Below are 19,413 nucleotides of genomic sequence, written 5' to 3'. Positions count from 1 at the left end.
TCTTAATGGAGAGAAAGATTATGACCTGATTGMTAAACTGGAAAAGACAATTTCTTTTTGAAGAACAGGATAAGGTTCAGGGTTGGAGGAGCTGCTCTGCTTTTCTGTAAGCAATATATTTATTTGGCTGGCAGCACAATTTAAAGGAATGAGGGAGCATAAGTACGCCTTAATACCTGTTGGAGCTGAACTGTTTTATATCAAGGGTTAGGGAGCAGGGGAAGAGGTCTGCAGGACCACCGAGCCCCTKTCACTGGTAGCAAAGTGGCATCAAGGGTGCTGAAAGGGCAGTCGCGTGGTTTTGTGCTCTCGTGATACGCTAATCGRTGTCAGGACACCGTCCTTCCTACAGATGAGTAATACGGGGTGCATTATTTTTGGAACAAGGGAGGAAATGGAGCAGAGGAGCACACTGCTTCCTCATTACCTTGCTCACTACTCTGTTTCAGGGCTCCGTTCAACAGCTTAATGTCCTTGGTAGAGTTCCTGGCAAAGCCACAGTTTAGTTATGAATCAGGAAACCAACTAATTTCTCTACTGAGTTATGTTTGTGAAGACGGGCAGGTCGGGATGGGGAGAAGAGGTATTATAAAAAAGACGTACACATGTAACTATTCCAATATGTGACCTCATATCCATTTTCCCATTATACATTCCCTATGTCTAATTTCCCTTCAACAATGTTCAAATAAATCAGGTAGAAATACAGGAATTACTGTTAGTTCTGCTGCCTTGCTAGACTGGATATGACCTCTACAAGTTTAGTTTAGCAATCAGCAGATTATAGACCATCTCCAGATGGTTGTAAAGAGGATGGACGATACTAGCTGGCTCGGAAGATCCTCAACTCTTGACCATGTCACTGCCTTATGAGAAGAAAATGGAGGGATTTTGATTCTGACTCTTGATGTAGTTTTGAGTGGAATCCAACTTGCCCGATGTTATTTGTCGAGGCGTTAGGTGTTTAATATAAATTAAGCAYTGGGGTTTTTCTGTGGTCACAGAGAGAAAGACTACTGCGAAGAGTGGTTCACATCAGACCAAAGTAAGTTGCAGAATCAACAGCCATCCTGGGGGCATTTCCTATACATCTGCAAAATTGAGTCATAGGGAAATTACTGACAGAAAAGCCCAGAAAAGCTGTCATGTTTTTAAGAATTGATACAGTTATCATTTTTCTATCACTGGAATGATATCATTCTTCCTGAAAGTAGTTCAGTTAGAAATTAGCCATACTGGCCTTACTTTCTTTCGTTTTGTTTGTTTGTTTAAGGGAAAAAACAAGACGGTGTAATGGGTGTTCTGCACTGGCATTCAATTATACTGATAGGAGACTGCTATCTGAGCTCTGCCATGGGAGTCTTAACTCTGGCTTTCATATTATCTCTCGTACTGCGTTTGGACAAATACCTGAACTTTCTGTCTCGTTTTCTGACTTTCTTGTATATAAGCAAGATACGTAATTTCTATAATTTCATGTGAGAAATTAGGACCTTGTTCATCTCATGAACCCATGAAAATGAGCACAGAATTTTTGTCTGTGAAGTCTTTATTAAGTAATTTAAAATCTTATCCCAGTGAGAGTCCTTGGCTGGGCTGATTGTATGCTAATGTTATATTGCCTTCCAGAGGAAGCAAGCGTCTTATGGCAACTTTTCTAAAGGTCTTAATTGTCTCAATACATCTTGGTGTGCTCTCCAATGCCTCTAAATTAATTATGCAATTTAATGTTGTTATTAAGTCTTGAATTGCATTACTTCAGCAGAAACATAAAAGCTAATGTGATTGTGTGCCATAGGAATGGAAGCACCTGTGTTTTTAAGGATTTTCCCCCAAAATTGCAGCTGTTCAGTAAATGTTTCACAGAACATCTTATTCAGGTGCTCCCGTGGGCCACAGACCTTACAAAAGACACAATTACAAGATGACTTGGGAATAGAACAGAAGAAATGGAGGCCATTGCCTTCAATAGCTTAAGTGTCTATAGAAGCAGAAAATATGTTAAATTATACATATTTGTAGGAAAATATACTATTCCCCACATCATTGCAAAAAAGGCAATAATAAACAAAAGCAAAACCTGGGGATTTTACTCAYTTGATTATTAGCTTAAAGTAATTTTTTATCCAGAACCTAATAACTAGATACCTGAAATTTTTTAGTACCGTTGGTGGTACAAGGTTCACATCAACTGGAGATAGGTTTGGTATGGTTAAGCTTTGCTGAAAGAGGAAAATGGACTTTCAAGATACTTTCACCTCTGCCTGTAAGAAAGAAAGAAAACATRTGAATCCTCTCACCAGTTCCTGAGGCATCTTGGTTTTTTTGAATGTTTAAAAACTGACATCATCTCCATTCAAGTCATCTATCAAAGAAAGTTTTTCAAGCGTCTCTCTGACATTTTATATGTGCAAACTGAGCTAACTGCTCTTTTAAACACCTTGGTTTGGTTTTGCTAGTGGCATTTTCAGTGAATCTGCAACTATCATTTTTTGAAAGGTGCTTTGCCAATTATATTGGAGGTAGGTAGGTTTTTTCTTTTTTTCTTTTTTTCTTTTTTTTCTTTCTTTCTTTCTTTTTTTTTTCTGTAGTAAAAGGACTAACTATTTTAAAAGTCACTTCTTAATTTAACTTTGGGGGAGGTTATTTTTAGAAAATATCTTATCTGTAGGAAAAAAAAGTTTTCTTCCCACACACCACATTTTTTCTCCGCTTGCCTCCCTCCCCCAACTGAAAGCTAGTTAGCGTTTTAGTTTATGTGTACATTTAAATGAATTGCAGGGAAATAAATTACTAAGCTGTTCTTTTCAGTACCCAGTTTTGTATATAGTTTTAATACAAAATTAATAATAGAAACTTARCTTCAGCTACACTACACACAATCTACAGTAGAAAGGTTATAGTTTTCAGATATGAATAAAAGCATGTTACACTACTAAAGTTTACTTACGATTTGCCCCCATTTGGGGTCAGGAGTATATCCTCCCAGAGAACACTTCACATCAGCACTAATCCCTGCTTAGTTCTTCACAGTAATGTAGAAAATGAACTAGCAATAAGTCGCATTTGTAGCAATGAGAAATTTTAGTTCAAAGTCAGTCAGCAGCTTTGCCTACACTGGTTTGTGTTACCACACATGATGTTGTAGTATGTCTTCAGTCCCAGGGCTTAAGTACAATTAGGCTTTGATGTTAAGAATTGCAGGTTTCCCTTTTATGCCCCTAGTGTCTAAAACAACAAACTGTTCTTTGAATGTTGGCATCAAAGAGAGCAGCAGCTCTCAAGTCACATAAACTACCAGTTCCTGGATAACGGCAGCATAAAAATAAAGTCTCAGTATGTACTCCATACTAATTAGTTGTATATTTCTTACTGTATGGACCTGTAACATTTGAGAGTTAATTCTGAACCTAGTCCRCCTAGGACCAACCAATTCTAGGCACCATGCAATGAAGAAGAATTGCTAAACTACTGGAAAGAGCAAAACACTGTTGAGAGGTAGAAAAGGTGCATTGTGCTTATCAGAAGAGCAGGACTCCACCTTTCCAGTGAAACTCTTCTRTAGCCAAAATAATAATTTTGTATTTCTAATGGGGTTGTTTGATTTAATCTGAATGATTGATGTGTTTTTGCTCAGSCTTGATTTTGCCTTCAGAAAGAATCATAATGCCTCTTCAGCAGCATACCCAAAATGTCATGGGTCAGAATAACCTTCATGTATAAATAATAGCCTAGCAAATATTTCTAAACTTAGTCGAAGTTGGTTTTATAATTTTATCACTAATTTTTATCTTTGAATTCAGCAGGTATGTGCTTTTCTGCCTGTGCTTTTTTAGTATGCAAACCTTGATTTTGTTGTTGTTGGATCCGCTTTAGTAAAGAACTATAAAAGAACAATATTTGATTAGGCAGAATAGCATTTAATTAAGCACATGACAAAGACTCATAAAGTAATTTCATAACAAAAATTGTTGAAAACTGAGAAAGTTGAAGCTGATAAGGAAGTTGATTTTCTAGGCAATTTTTTGAGATAATTTCTAGATGAATAAATTGCCTTCCTGACAGATGAGGTTTTGTATGGGTTTCATATACTAAAATAGCTGAATTGTTGCAAAGTATTGGTACCACAGCAGGTGACAGAGAACAGATAGCTAAGGTCTGTCTGGGGTGGCCCAGCTGGTGTCCCTCTCGATGAGAGGATCATGTCCCTCACTCTGCCGGAGACATCCCAGCTGCAGGGTGGGTGGAGGAAGCCCTGGGTGCTGCCCCCCGGGAGTTCCTGGCAAAGAGCCTCAGGCATCAAAATCAGCCTCCACGTCTTCTTCGGAGGTGTCCCAAGTCCCTCCTGTAGACCGAGGACATCTTTCACCACAGCGTCATGTGAGGTCTGCAGGAGTTCTGGCTCCAGCTGAGCCCCAGGATGCTGCCACTGCCTCAGTCCAGTGCTGCTGGTTACTGCAGTGCCATGCGAACACACTGGTTTCTATTCACATTGGTGGTCCTAATGTCACACACAGRTTATGTTGTATCACTTACAAGGCCACATATTTGTTCTGGCGTGCAAGAAACATGGATGTCTGCAATTTTATGCTTACTAGTCCTTTTCTGAGTTGTGAGAATTTTAAATTACTCTTTAATTCAAAAGAAAAAAAAAAGTGATTGCTTCACTTCCCAGATTTAGTGAAATTTTTAGGTTAAATTCAAGCAGATGCAATTACAGCAGTTATATCTGTACTCTGTAGCTCTTCAGTGTGGAAGGAATCAAATATTTAACATTTCACGACCTTTTTTCATTGTCCAGAGACACAGTTTTTGTGTTTGAATGTGAAGTCTGCGTTGCAGCCACTGTCTAGGTTCATTTAGGGGATTGTTTAAGGTTTACATATACATACTATCAACTTTTTCTGATGTATTGGAGTTAATTTTGATAGGTAAATGTGGGAGGTTATTGCACGTCTTGCCAAAAACTGGTCCRCTTTCTGTGCTTATAAACATCTTTATTAACCCTGTAATTCCTTAAGAGAAGTTTCAAGACACTTGTTGGGTAAAGACATACATATTTTATAGAAAATGGARTTTAGAAAGAAATTATTGATTACTGTGATTTTTTTCTATATTATAGCTATACATAGTTAGGGAACACCAAGTTATTGGACACTTTTTACTTGGATACCCCAGTGACCACACAGCACATTTCCATGAGTGGGATTGCTGTGCTTTTTAAGAGAATTCCATCTGCTTCCAACTGATAAGGAAACATATTACTCAAGAGTATGTTAAACTGCCTCATATGATAATTCCAAATTTTACCTGTGCTTTATTCTCTGAAATTTCACRTAAGACACATACCATGTGTCCATAGGTCATACGTGAATATTTCCTGAAATACTAAAATTTCTAATTTTTTACAAGTTGAGTTTTTCTCTTTAAGACCAATCAGCGACACTGAAAACCATGGGAAAGCATAGATCTCTTTCTCTAATTCAGTGACAGGTAGAGAAAAGGCTATCAGTGGGGTGGTGAAGGGTGTCTTAAACGGTTTGAATAATTCCTGTTAATAGTGAAACTTCATACAGAAGAAACAGAGTAGCATGTYTGCCCAGATCATCTTTTTCAGATAAGTCAATCTTCCATGAGAAAGGATATAGATTTTATATATGTATGTATGTATATGTGTGGGTGTGTGTATAGATATAGTGGAGAATAATTTGACTCAAAATGGCTGGATGAATGAGAATATTTATTAACTAAACAGCAGCAAATGAAAGGGATTTGCAAGGACAATTATTAGGGATACTAATTCAGGATCGCAAGAAGTGAACACTCAGGGTGAGATTCGTGAGACCAGATAAGATGTACTGTGTAATGGGTGGAAAACATGAGGTACTCCCAGGACTTACCTCCTGTCAGCCTAGGGCCAGCAACTGAAATGTGCTAGCTGTATTGAATGGTCTTTTGRTGTGCCAGTTTTCCTCCATTAACTGTACAGCTCTGGGATACRCGCCTGTGAATATAAAGGTATTTAAAGTTAGATGGGATGAACCACTTCCTAAATTACAAATGCTGARCACTGTACACCAAATACAGAGTTTCCTGCTTTGGTCTATTTAGCCGTAATTATCTTGTAGTGTCATGTAATGTTATATATGACATTTAAGAAATTATTGTTTTGAAGAAATTACTTGGTTGTGGTCTTCTTTTTTTAATAGAGGTGCTTGTAGTCGCACATCAGTAAGCACTAGAACTGAAGGAACTGAAATCTAAAAGAGATTCTAAACATTCATAAATTTAAAATGCTTTAAAGATTATATATCAGCTAYATAGATACGTAAGTTAAAAAAGCAGTTAAATTAAAGAAAAATACTGTCCTACTAGCTATTTTATTTTTTCCGWACTGCTTGTGCTACTGATGATTTTCAGTGCTCGTATTAGATGCTTTGTACATAACCTAAACTGGGCTGAACCCTTTTACACTGAGAAGATCTCACTGAATAATTTCAGAATAGCCACTCACATTTTCCATTAAAATGCTGAAGTCACTGTCCTTCAGTAGAACAAAAGTGATACATCTAGACTGAACCGTTTTTTGAGACATGAGGCTACCAAACTAAAATCATGTCTGAAACATCTAAATTTTGTTTTACCATATTTCTCAGACATTCAAGACAAGACAAAGCCTTCCTGCCTAGTAGTTCAAAAACGGCAGCTGAATTGGCTGAGTCAGTAGTATGAATGTTAACTTCTCTTCAGTAAGAACATAGTCTAAATTTTGGATGCTAATCATTTGTTTTTAATCTCAGATAGTTAAACTGGATGAAAGGGCCGTGAAATTCTTTTCAGTCATCCTCAAACATTTCAAAGTTGAGYAAGTTGAATGAAATACTGTTTGATAGTAAATTCATCCTTTGATTTTGGCCTTGGGGATTTTTTAACACAACCTCAGAAATGCAGAAGAGGATTCAGTTCTGTGGGGATATAGCTGACGTTCACACAACGTAGAAAGAATTTATCATTATACCTAGTTTTTCAAGCAACTRCAAGACATGCATTAAAATGCCTATCTTTCAAGTGAAAGTTGATAAAATGAGACTCTGCTTCTTTCTTCCCACTAATTTATAGGATATTCAAGAACTGTTCTTTCTTAATTTGACCCGTTGAAGCATTTCAACATGAAAAATAGTATTTACATATATATTGGGCCAAGGTAAGAGAGAACTCCTGTCATTTGGGAGTTCAAAAGAGGGGACCACTGGTAGCTAGTGACTGCAGTGAAATCTCTGTGCACGTTAAGCAGTTCATCTGGGAAACTGTATTCATAACAGACATTCAACTGAAATTAATCTTGTGCACCTTCTAAATTCTATTTGACAGGTCCAGTCTCCAAATTTCAAGCAGTGAGTTCAGGCCCATAACTTCACAGAGAATATTTTGAGTAAACGAGATAATTTTGAGACTGTATCTCTAGTGAATTATCAAAAATGTGAACACTTTTGTATCTCTTTGGATCTCTAGAAATCTTGTTTAAGTTTTCATGCAGTTTTTTGATCCCACACCTAGTATCTCCTGCATTCATGACCCAAGTTTTCACTTTTTATTGATAATGACCTCATTATTTATTGTGTTATCTAGTTAGAAAGCAGTATGTTTCTGTAGCACCTCAACTTTTCAAAGCTCTTGCCTAATTCTCACCAGTGCTGGCTGGGGATGAGCAGGTAGCTTGCACTTTCAAACTGGCTTTATTCCTTATTTTGACAGTAGAAGCAAAATCTATTTTTATAAACATACTTTTTCCTTAATGTAATAAAACAAACATTAAAAATGTGAAAATAAATCAGCAACCACAACCATAACAAAAACACTATTCCCAGCGGGAAATTTTGTCCTGAACTAGATATTTCATGTTTTCCTTCTGTATCAGTAAGGAGCATTCAGGTTTCTAAATATTGTACGATCTCTTACCATGCAGCTTTAATCTCATCTTTGTCTGGAATGAGTCTAACCTCTTTCTAATTTGATMCAGCTAAAGAAAGGGCAAGTCAAAGATATCTCTTTCAGCTTGCAGGCTTTCTACACCTGAAGCTCAAGAATCAAACAATTTTGTGCCCTTTAAGTTCCACTGAAAATAGAAGCTGCAGGGCACACATTGTAATATACCTTTTTATGATTTTGCAAAGTCATCAGAGTTACATCAATAAACTACTGAATTGCCTTTTATCTGTGCAGGTGTTTCCATAGCCAGCTATAGGCATTTTTGAGGATGATTTGTACTATCTGTTGGTGATGTGTTGGATTGGTTAGGCAAGAAAATATAAATATGTAATTTTAAATCTCCCCAAACATTGAGAAACCTCCATTTTTTTKTTCACAACAACAAAAAAATTCCCCAAAGTTCAGTAAAGAAAACAACCATGAAATAACCTTTATCATCTGCTGAACACTTATATGAATATGCATCTTAATGTTATCATTTCATGAAATTTATTTCTGACAGCGAGGAATCTATTTTGTGATAYGCTTCTGTATAAACACAGGAATTCAGTTTTGTGGCCTGGGGTCTATATGTACGAATTCCTTCTTTCGAGGAAACAAGGCAGGAATCCCTGCATCCAGAGTCCACGAAAGGAATCCTTTTTCCACGAAAGGAATTTTCTCATTGCCTTTCTGACACTGTAGATTCAAGTAAGATTTTATCAAGTCAGATCAACTCATGCAGGAGAGCAATCCGAATGGAAAATGTCATTCATTGTCAGATGTAAAAAAACAAACCAGCCTGGTTTCCATCTTCCCTGATTTTATCCTGGCCKTTTCGTGGGAAAGCAACCATGCTTTGCGCCTGTCACATTACCTGTAAGCATCTACCGCTGACTGCTTTGAATAAAATAAGTCAGTCTCTGTTTTCTAAGATCAAATTTCAAAAATCACAATTCTAAAAGCATAATTTGGGGAGGGGGAAGGGAGGAAGCAGATGGGAGAGTTTGTTATTACAGGTGTAGTTTTCTCAAGAGCCTTATATCCTGCTCCCTTGATAAGGTCTGGGCTTCGTGTACCTCCAGAAGCCAGAAGTGTTGCTAATCTCCTATGGAAAACAAATTTTGAAAATGTTACGGACTAAATTCCTCAGATAGATAAACCTTTTGCATGGTTTCTTCAAATGAACTTTGATGATCTTCATAATCTGAATTTTGTCACCTGTTTTTGATAGTTTTTAATTGTTTTTCATGCTGAGTAGAGTTCATTAGTTTTGCATCTAAGTATATGAATGACAGAAGCTTTCTTTGAGGAATCTTAGTTAATCATAAGATTATGGGACTCTTAGGGCAATGAGTTCCAAAGCTCTGGATCACAGCCTGCATGGGTAGGGAGGTAAAATTGGATTCTCGATAGAAATAGTTTAACATTAAAAAATAGTAGATAATTACAGGGAAGTAATCTATTTATTGAGTACAGTTTGAAATACTAATATATTATATTAGTTTATTGCTAACTAAAAACATAATAGCTTGATAAGAGGGAAATTATTAAGAGATTTTAGAATCCCTGTTTTAATTGCCGGGAACTGTAATCTCCCAACTARATAAAAGTAATCATCCCTTTTGAATGGTTTTGCAGTTTTAAAAGTGAGTCCAGAAACTGGCTTTGGTGATGAGGCAGGTTCTTTTTTTTCCWGCATCGATACTGTAAATGAAAAATTATACTTTCTGCATGCAAATTATTTTGGAATTAGTTTTTTAAATAAGTGTTGAATTCACTTTGAATTCACTTTGCCGTTTCATGGGTAACTGCATGTAAGAGTTCCACTGAGGACCTTCGGAGACCTCRTTTAAAAAATAATTAGCACATACCATGAAAGTCTTATTTTTAATAGATGAGCTACTGTGGTGGTGTTTAATTGCTGCAGCCTTGGAACTAAGGGCTGAAACTGGAACTGCTGATTCTAAAGTGTGGCTCTGCGCCTCCTGAGCTCCTCCTGTGTTTGGCTTACTTTACTTTTGACCTGAGGAGCCGTCAGATTACTTTATTCTGCCTTTCTTTTGCATTATACGCACAGGGAGTAGCAGGACAGAGAGTAGCAGTGTAAATACTTGGAAAATAAATATCCAGTTGCTTCAGGTGCTGGTTTGAACTGGGCTAAGAGGGTATCAAAGGATGTGCTGACAAAACACTCAACGCTCTTCCTAGCTGCTAAGGATTGTATGGCACTRTTTGTAAGGCAAATAATGCAGGTTCTTTCTTTTTTTCCTGGCTACATTTCATCTGAACTACTTCCTTTCCATTCATTCTCGCAAACATAACCTTGGTTGTTTCCATTTGGTGTGAGGGGACGCTGGGGCTCACCTCCAGCCCACCGCGTTGCACCCCTCAGCTGGGCAGAGCCAGCAGAGAGCACGGCTCTCTTGCAGGTCTTCAGRGTCAATGGTGTTTGGGTTTCAAAGCTGTGTTGGAAGAGCTGCTTCAGCATACAGTAATGTACACGGGTAATAAATGTGTATTTTCTTCCCTTATGAAGATGAAGTGGAACATCATCTCATTTGGTGAAAAAAAAAGGCGCGCCCCGTTTCCTACCCTTGCAGTGAGCTGCCCCTGCGATGCAGTGGTGTCTCAGCGTTGCCCTCCGTGCAGCTGGAGATGCCAGTTTTGAGGCACATACCATCCCACTTCCCTTGCTGACTCGCTGCAAACTTCTTTGTCTTAGACAAGTCGTCCTGGGAAATCAGCTTTGTTATCCTCATACCAGTTTGTCACTTGGTTTGAAAAGTCATCTGAAATGGCTGTGATTTTGCTTAACCCTTCAGGGTCGATATGAGCATCCTGCATGCTTGTCATCACTCTCTTACTACGACTGCTCCAGATCTGTATGATACACAGGTGCTTGAGTTGTAAAGTTACTTTCAGATAAGTCTCTRTGATCTAAAAAACAATATTAAATTCAGGAATAGAAAAGTTGTGTCTGCCTGTTGTCCAAAGGACAGCTTTCGGCTTTTACGGCTGCTACTCTTCTGTGTGTCTGCTAAACTGCAATAATTCCTCCTTTGTGTTTTGTTCTGTTCACAGCTTACATGYTGACACACTACCCGTTTTGTTTCCAAAGGAGGAGTTCACAGAACTACGCAGTGCCTGATCCTACTAGCCGCTTTGATGTTCCTCACTGGCCCATGTAGGTAAAGTTCAAAGAAACATGTATGTACCTTATAGCTTTCTAAGTCTTCAGCATACTGGGAAACAGCTGAACTTTTTGGCAGCGGTGTTCAGTTTGCTCAATAAGGTACTTTTGGAATTTATGGACCACAAAGTCATTGAATCAGGCCCTCCAACTTTGCAGGGTGTTATATCATCGATAGACATATGACTGTGGACCATCATATGTCAGTGCATGTTTGGTCTTCCTCCTACCTCTCCTTTAAAAGTTTGTGGGTGCCAGGAGCGCYGTATTTCCTCTCATTCCTGTTGGCGTACCTGAGCTAACAGTGAACTTGAATAGCAACCGCAGTGGTGCAGACTTTGGCTTAGGTACAAAAGCAGACAGCAGAATTGAATACATTCTCAAGCAATTAGCAGACCTTGAGCTTCACTTTATCACAGCTGCAGAGTTTGCAGAATAACAGCTAGCCGCTGTAAGAGCTAGAACAGGATTACGTGAGTTGACCTCAAYGCCTTTTGGCCTACCTCGAGAAGAGCAGAGCAGGATCATGGTGTTGGTAAGGAGGAGAGAAATGCGTTCAGATTATTCCTATTCATTTTGAGCTCCTGTGCAAACCTTAATGGTTTCTATGAATTTTAGACAAAACAAAAGATGTAGCCCATATTTCACCTGCAGAACTTTTCTGGAGAATAATTCAGTCTTATGGTAGAGATGAGAATCAACCAAGTTAAATTCAAGTTCCTGAAAATTACGTTTTCCCCTGCAATTTGGATATGCTGTCTGAGTTTAGTTTCAGCTCTGTGAGAGCAAACCTAGGCAAAGCACTAAGTTGTCCCAGATAAATTGCCAGCATTCATTATCACTTATCTGCTCTCTCCCTTGCATGTTACTTTGTTTTATGACTCAGTGGCAGTGTCATTTAAAATAATTCACATGAGCTGGTAGGCTTCAGAGTCCATGTGCATCCTGTATTTGTTGCTTCTTTTATGTTTCTTATGCATTTCTATTGCTATTTCTAATGCTGTGGAACCGAAGTGTAAACTTGCCAGTATAACCGTGGCTCAGGAGGTCTGTATTTACACAGGCAGCCGCACTCTCCTTGCACAGGAAAGCAGCTCCCCCCACGTACTTGCTTTAGCGTCTGTGGCACTGACAGTTTTGTGCGCTTGTTTCTGGAGTACGTCGAGATTTCAGTCGTTCCGTTCAGCCCATCTGGAAAAAGCATCTCACCGAGTCGTATCAGCAAGGCATTTTCATGGCGTATTAGCTAAATCTTTATGGCTTCAATATTAGCAATAAGTGGCTTGGATAAATCCTGAAATGAAGCTTACCATTGCGTTCGTATCCTGAAATTAGGACATGGCATCTTCCACACTGTTATGCAGCCGGCCATATTCAGTTACAGTTGTTTTCAGCTTTCATATTGTATTAACCATCTTCCAGCTTTAGTTAGGTGGGKTTTTTTTTCATCTGTGTATGTATTTTAGAAGTAATGGCTGCCAGATGTAGTGTATGATTTTACCAAAAGGGCTTTTTTTTCCCTCTCTCTACAGATGACAAATAGATTTGCGATGAATGAAATGCTGAAAAGCACAAATACAATTTCTGCTTTTGTAGTTAAACTCACATTGCCACAGCTCACGTGTGGGTTTAGGTCTAGACTGGAGAAGGGGTTCAAGTTCCCTAGTCTGAGTTCCCCAAGCCTTCCCCAGCTGTAACTATGGGGCAGGAGGGCGACCCCAGAAGGTGCTGGGTACGCCGGAGAGGATGCCGGGTCTGAGGACGGTGCCTTTTCTGCGGGTTTCAGTGACACAATTTTCACGTGACAGAGTATTTTTGACTGAGGCCAAAATTCAGACTACCCACATTGGAACTGGAATCAACTCTGTTCAGTTTTAGCTTAAGTAACAAAGTCACAAAGAAAATAGCTGAATTCATGTAATTCACTTCTGCGAATTTTGCTACAATCCACATCTCTCCTCCTCTCTCTGTACAAGTTTGTATTTGTCACTTAGATTGTTACGTGACGGTGGGAAAATGGCAAGCAAATACTAAAGAGCTAAAGCACCAAACCATATAATCCAGTCTAAAAGAAATGTAATAACATCCCTTTCAGAAAGTCGGAAATGAATGCCAGCTTTTTCCTGATGCTAAATTAGGTTAAATAACAACAACAAAGCCATTCATGCAAATAAATTTAGTGGGTTACTTTATATTTACACTGTTTTGCTACTTCTTAAGGGATTATAGGTATAAAGAAATAATAAAATAGTGTGCTTTACTACTCACCTAATGTATCAAACAGAATTTGTCAGTTCATCTGAACTCATTGCATCAGTCAAGATGAGCAGAATCACTTTGTTTAGCAATAGTGTATTAGCTCTGCTGTGTGGGCTATCACAGTCTTAAACTCTTACTTTAAATGCACGGGTAACGGTCACCATGATATATATTTGTCATTGAACACAAACCATGCTTGTGCTTTCCTAGCTTTTAGCAAAGCATAGATGGCTGCAAAGGCTATGGTACAGGAGGGCTCCCTAATACAAAGTGTAACCTCTAACATAGGTCATGTAGCTGTCAAGTAATCTGAACTAGATAGTGTCTAATCTAAGAGCCAGAGGAAATGTCTTTCTGTGGAACATTTGTAGAATATGTATGTGCCAGATTTTCTTTAAAAAAGGTTAAAGTTTATTCTTATTTTTTCCATGTAAATATAACTAAAATATTTTTCTGTACATATGTATCTCCCTGAAGCTGTCATATCAGCAAAACCTACAGACTTGACCAGAATTTATTTTTTTTAACTCTAGAACATCAGTACATGTTTTATAAGATCGTGATGGAGAAATATTTTCCTATGTATCCTTGAAAGATCATTTCTGTTCTAAATCAAAAACTAATGAGAACTTACTTTTTAAAATTTTATTTTATTGATGACCTCTGGTGTTTTTGTGCTTTCTGTTAAAAAAAAAAAGAAAAAAAAAAGAAAAGAAAAGAGAAAAAAATATTCTTTAGATTTTGGCAATAGCTTGGCAACAGGTTGCAAAAGATTAGCTTTGACAAGAAAAAATAATCAATTCAAAGCATATAGAATTTGTGAATACAGTTGTCATGAGTTCTTACTGGGATACAGTGAGCAGTTTTGCATTCAGCCAAATCTTGCAGTGCTTACTTCCTTAGTTCCTACTTAAATGAATCCCATTTGAAGTGACTTGTCTTGACACTATTTCAGTGGGAGTATCACAATTTAGACCATTATATATCTGTGGCTGTCATGTTAGGCTAGTGACTCATCCATAATGCGTTGGGTTCTACTGTCCTTAAAAATGACTAATGACCAAAGTTATTTTCCTACAGATAATTTCCTTTTTGTCTCTAGTTATTTTGGGGGGTCTGAGCAGAAGGCATTGATGAGACCAGGGGCACAGAGGCAAGTATTCTATTTATTCATTCAGATTCTTTTGTTTATTCATAAATAGACTACTTGAATTTTGGAGTAAAAATGACACAAATTGGTTATTTGTAATTTACATCCTGAGAGAAAGTGTACTTTTTATGCTATACTTAATWTTCTAAAAGGATTTGTGATTTGAATGACAGAAATATTTATACATTTAACTTTAAGTATGCAAAACATAATTAGTCTCAGCTGAAATTCCCTTCAGGGTATAGTGTAAACAATTCTTTTATTGCATGCATTAAAGACTCAAGTGGAATAGTTATATCCATATTCTAAATGCCACCCCTTCTAAAACATAACTATTATCAACAAAGATCCTTCAATGCCATTTTTTGGAAGGAAGACTATTAGGTTTTGGAACTACAAATTCTTATTTCCTATGGCATTAAAAAAAATGTTGGATATTTTTGTCACGTACGTCACCAGACTGATCACGTTTAACTTGTGAGAACTGACTAGTTTGTAGCTGTAGGTGGTATGTGAGATAYAGACTTCAGGAAGAGCATGATTTCCATGACCACTTCAAAGGAAATACATTATAAATAAAATACATTTCTCTGGGGRCTTACAAAACATTCTGTTTATCATTTAAATTGCATTAAGCTAAATAAAATAGTGCAGTAAAACCCTCAAGGGAAAAGTACTTCATTTAAGTTTGAACACTACATTACTTCCATTAATTGGAAGTATTTTACTATCTCTCTAATAGTTTATTTTTCATTGAATACATATAATTAAAAGTATTGTCATTATAACAGGACTCATTCTTTCCCATTTCTTGTTCCAGCTCCTTCTGTTCAGTAGGCTGCTATAGTTTTGTTTGCCTTCCATCTTTTATTTTTGGTACCTGACAGAAGATTTCTGTCACTGTGCCACTGATGTTCTACTCAATCAAACTGATACTGCAACTCAGACTATTGACCGTCCCACTATTTTTTTATCAAAACTATGGAGTGTGAGTCTTTCTTTTGCTGAAATATTTAAGCTCCTGCTATTCCAAAACATGCAGCTTGCTTCTATTGGATTTTTTGGGGAAGTAGCTGTTATCCACGAACTATAGTAAGGCAAGAGAATCCGTTATTATCTCCACTTTATAAATGTAACTCAGAGATAGGAGATTTTATACATTCACACCTGCGTACGTGTGTGTGTGGTGCTTATGTATGCGTCACTGTGTATTTTGTAAATAAATAGATATATGTATCAGATCATACATATTTGCATATGTGTATGCATGTGTGAGTGTATGGTGACACATATGGATTGCTTATGTRTGTATTCTTTCCCTTGCTAGGAACTTATGCTCTTTCAGTTTCATGTGGGATTCTAATAGGATCTGTCACTCTAAATCGTATGAAGATAACGTGACTTCCAGTAGAAGGTCTCAAATTAGTACTGGGAAAATTTTGGAAAACCTCACTAAGCTACCTAATTTTAAGAATTCCACCTTCCTTTTTCCCTTTCTGACAAGAGACCGTAAAAGCTGAACTAAAATGGGTTATGATTCTTAACAGCGTGGAAGGCAATAAATCTGTAATGCCAGGCTCCTCTAATATTCACAGCTTTGCAATGTGGCTATGTGTAGAAATAATCTAAGCATGTATAAACCTCACAGAAGCCGAAACAGCTTGTAAAATAGAAGCAGTGCACATCCCATATGCAGTATTTATTCCCATTTTAGAGTCAGTTTTAAACCAGMCACTAACCTCAAATTAATCCCCATTGAATGTTTAAAACCACGCTTTCTATTTGGTCTAAAGTAATTTCAAGAGATTAAAAATATATTTTGGGGAGTAAAATATCTCTACAACATATTAACAATGTTGAAATMCAAAAAAACGAAAGAAGCTATGCACAAATTTTTCCCTATTTTTAAAAAATCTGTTTCATTTTAAAGATCACATTCAAAAGATGATAATAATTAAGCTAACATTTGATTTAATAAAAATATTACTTACCTGAAAGTTTCATGTTAGACTGAGTATTCCTTGAGGGGGAAAAATATATTACAAAATATCAAAGCTTGGACATATTTTTTGCTGACTCAAACCCTAAAATTTTTAGGAAATGTTTAAGAAGACTTAGTCACAAAAATCTAAAGTAATTATTTCCTCAGTGTATTTTCTTAGATATTCGTTAAAGCTTAAATAAATCTGTTCAAAACTTTATTGTATATCTTCAGGAAGCATTTCCCTTTCCTTTCTGCTTTGTAAGATTCTTACATTTGTTTCTTGTATTATTTGTCTACTTTTCAAGAATAACTTTTATTTCTTTTATAAAGATTTTCTGTGTGATTAAATGATGGAGGTAATGACCTCTTAAATGAAATACTGAATTTACTATACTATGACAAATAGGGCTGATCTGAGTTTTCCTGTATTATTTTCAACTGTCTCCAGTTATGCAAAAATAGTTTTCTTTATGCRGTTAAATTCATGATTAATTCATTTTTTCCTTTGTCTCTCATGCTTTTCCACCAACACTTTAAAGTTAATGGAGAAGAATGCTTTAATATTCTGGTTTAAAAATATAAGTGAGTGCTCATAGGTGCACACATTTTGCTTAGTTCTCTGGCTGGTATTGCTTGCAGTGTGCTGAGTAAAGAGGGAGTTCTTCATTAAAAATGTGGAACTGATGTGCAATCGAAGTCCTTCTTTATTCAGAACATATGCTCRTATCACTGAGTGAAAGTATTTTGCTGAAACGTTTATGCATAGTTGCCACAGGGATATTCTAGTTAAAGCTGTGATGTAGCTACAGTCTCCTTGAACAGGGAATTATAGGAYTTAAAATAAGATTCTGTTCTGAATTTGCAGTTTTGCCCATTTGAGTTGTTGCACACCTCGCTACTGGCTCTATCTCCARGTGCATACAGCTACTACCCAGCCACATCCTGAGGCAGAGCAAGGTGCTAGAGCCAGAGGTTTCATTCAGAATAGAAATCTTGGAAGGAAATCAGTGTAGGTCCACTGAAGTTGTTGTTTCAATGTAAATTTTTTAATATAAAAATGAAACTGGCTTTGAAAGGGAGAATTGATTTGGAAAGAAAAATCTTTTAATTTCAGAATGCTCACAAATTTTATTTCAGAAAATTTCCAACTTTCTGTGCTGTTGATAAAACCTCTTGCCTGATCTGCGTTTCTAGTGACACTGCTCTTAACCGTCATCTTGTCTCATATTTGTGCCTTCTTTCATATTCTGTAGTACTGTGTTGAAACATCTCAAAAACTTGATACTCTTCTTCAAGACTGTGGTGAGCAAGCRAAAATGAAAGGCTGTGGTAGTGAAGTCGGCTGTGCTTCAGCATGAGTTAAGTCACTTAAACATGTAAAAATATTTTTAACACACAAGTATAATATAAAACATACTGCATCTGTATGGATTTTAGCCATCTCGTTCTTGTTCTTAGTCTGTGAGTTCTCTGGGGAGTGTGATGTGTTGTGGCTGCTATYAAAATACAAATAATTGAAGAAATAATAGTGGAGGTGTCTGTTCTGCTGCAGTTGGTAATTAATGTTATTTTAAAGCAGAGAATGTAGGAGGAAAGGAAGTGGCTCAAGCAAAGAAACTGCATTTGTACTTTTCCTGGGATTTTTCTGCTTTTTTCCACTTTAGAATTAACGATTAGAAAATAGCTTTATCTTCAGTTCTTGGACACAGCGTATGGCTCGTGCATGAGAGCCGGCGGGGCCCACAGTCGGCTTTAGCGAGGTGCTCACCGCTGATTTCCCCCGTGCTGGGCGAATTATAAAGGTTACGTCTTCGTGCAGTGCCTGCGTTTCGCTGGGATGCTATTGCAGAGCYGCGTCTGCCTACCAAGGGGCCGAGGGCTGATCCTCTAAGGCATCCTGCTTCTTCAAGCTCACGGCCTCAAGGGCTGTCCCTTTCTTAAAGTAAATCTAACGTAATACGGTCATTTGCATTTGACAAAGAACGAAAAGCCTCCTCCATGCTCAAAGCAATTTAAAATCTCTTTTCTGTTGGTATCTCACAGAGGTACTTTCTGAGCAAAGAAATTAGTTTAGGGAGGATTTTTAATAGGTGACTTTCACTGAAACACGTTGTTTCGGGGCAAATTAAGCAGATCCTGACTCCAGCTGCTGGAATACGTGGATATAATGTGCACGAGGGAAGAGTTAGGATCGCGTTCACTTTAACTAGTAAGCGCTGTATTGGGAAGTTCCTACAACTTACTGTAGCGGTTAACAGAAAGGAAGAAGTTGATAGTTTCTGTAAGCTTTTTTGTGGAGCATATTCCATCCCTCATTAGTAAAGTTATTTTATATTGTTAATGGAAGAAACTATATCGAGAGACTGATACGAAGGAATGGCGCTGCTGAAATGGTTGTGCCCTATTGCGTGAAATGAAAGATTCTCTCTGATTCATTAATTTCAAACTTTTCTGGAAATTACCTTTGGGATTGTTGTTTTTGTTATGTTTGTCTTAAAGTGAAATGAAAAGTGTTTTCAACAGGTTGCCATTTTTTTCTTGGAAGTAAACCAGAGATAAATAAATAGTCAAGGAGAAATTCATGAAGACTTGGAAAGTACAGATCAAAACAATTAGGACTAGTCCAGCAAATAAACCAGTTCTGCCTTTTATGGAATTTGTGCGATTAATACAGCTTTTCAGGGCCAGTTTGTTTGAGAGTGAAAAGGCTGTTTTGTGTTGCTGTTGTTTTTAAAAACACCCACAATCACACCAGGAAAAAAATAAATAAAAAAGATCACCAACCACCCAAGGCTGGAAATTGTTGCTTAACACAGCTTTGTGTGAAGCGCRGCTTTGCTATGCAGGAGACTTCTGCTG

General features: G+C 37.3%; 1 protein-coding gene across 2 annotated transcripts in view; it reads left to right on the top strand.

The window, feature by feature from the left end:
• CHRM3 (cholinergic receptor muscarinic 3) overlaps positions 1-19,413 on the top strand; it is a 264,655-nt gene that overhangs the window by 131,344 nt on the left and 113,898 nt on the right. Inside the window, exon 3 of one of the 2 annotated variants that reach the window (XM_085298248.1) lies at positions 11,053-11,155. In XM_085298248.1, the coding sequence (XP_085154374.1) occupies positions 11,058-11,155 (98 nt within the window). In that variant the 5' untranslated portion in view covers positions 11,053-11,057. Of the gene's footprint in view, positions 1-11,052; positions 11,160-19,413 lie in introns of those variants that run through there. The other variant, XM_085298249.1, reaches the window with a different exon arrangement.

This window comes from Rhea americana, unplaced genomic scaffold, assembly GCF_003343005.1.
Source record: "Rhea americana isolate MKP2758 unplaced genomic scaffold, rheAme1 scaffold_137, whole genome shotgun sequence".
NCBI lineage: Eukaryota > Metazoa > Chordata > Aves > Rheiformes > Rheidae > Rhea > Rhea americana.
This window is presented reverse-complemented; position numbering and strand designations above follow the sequence as displayed.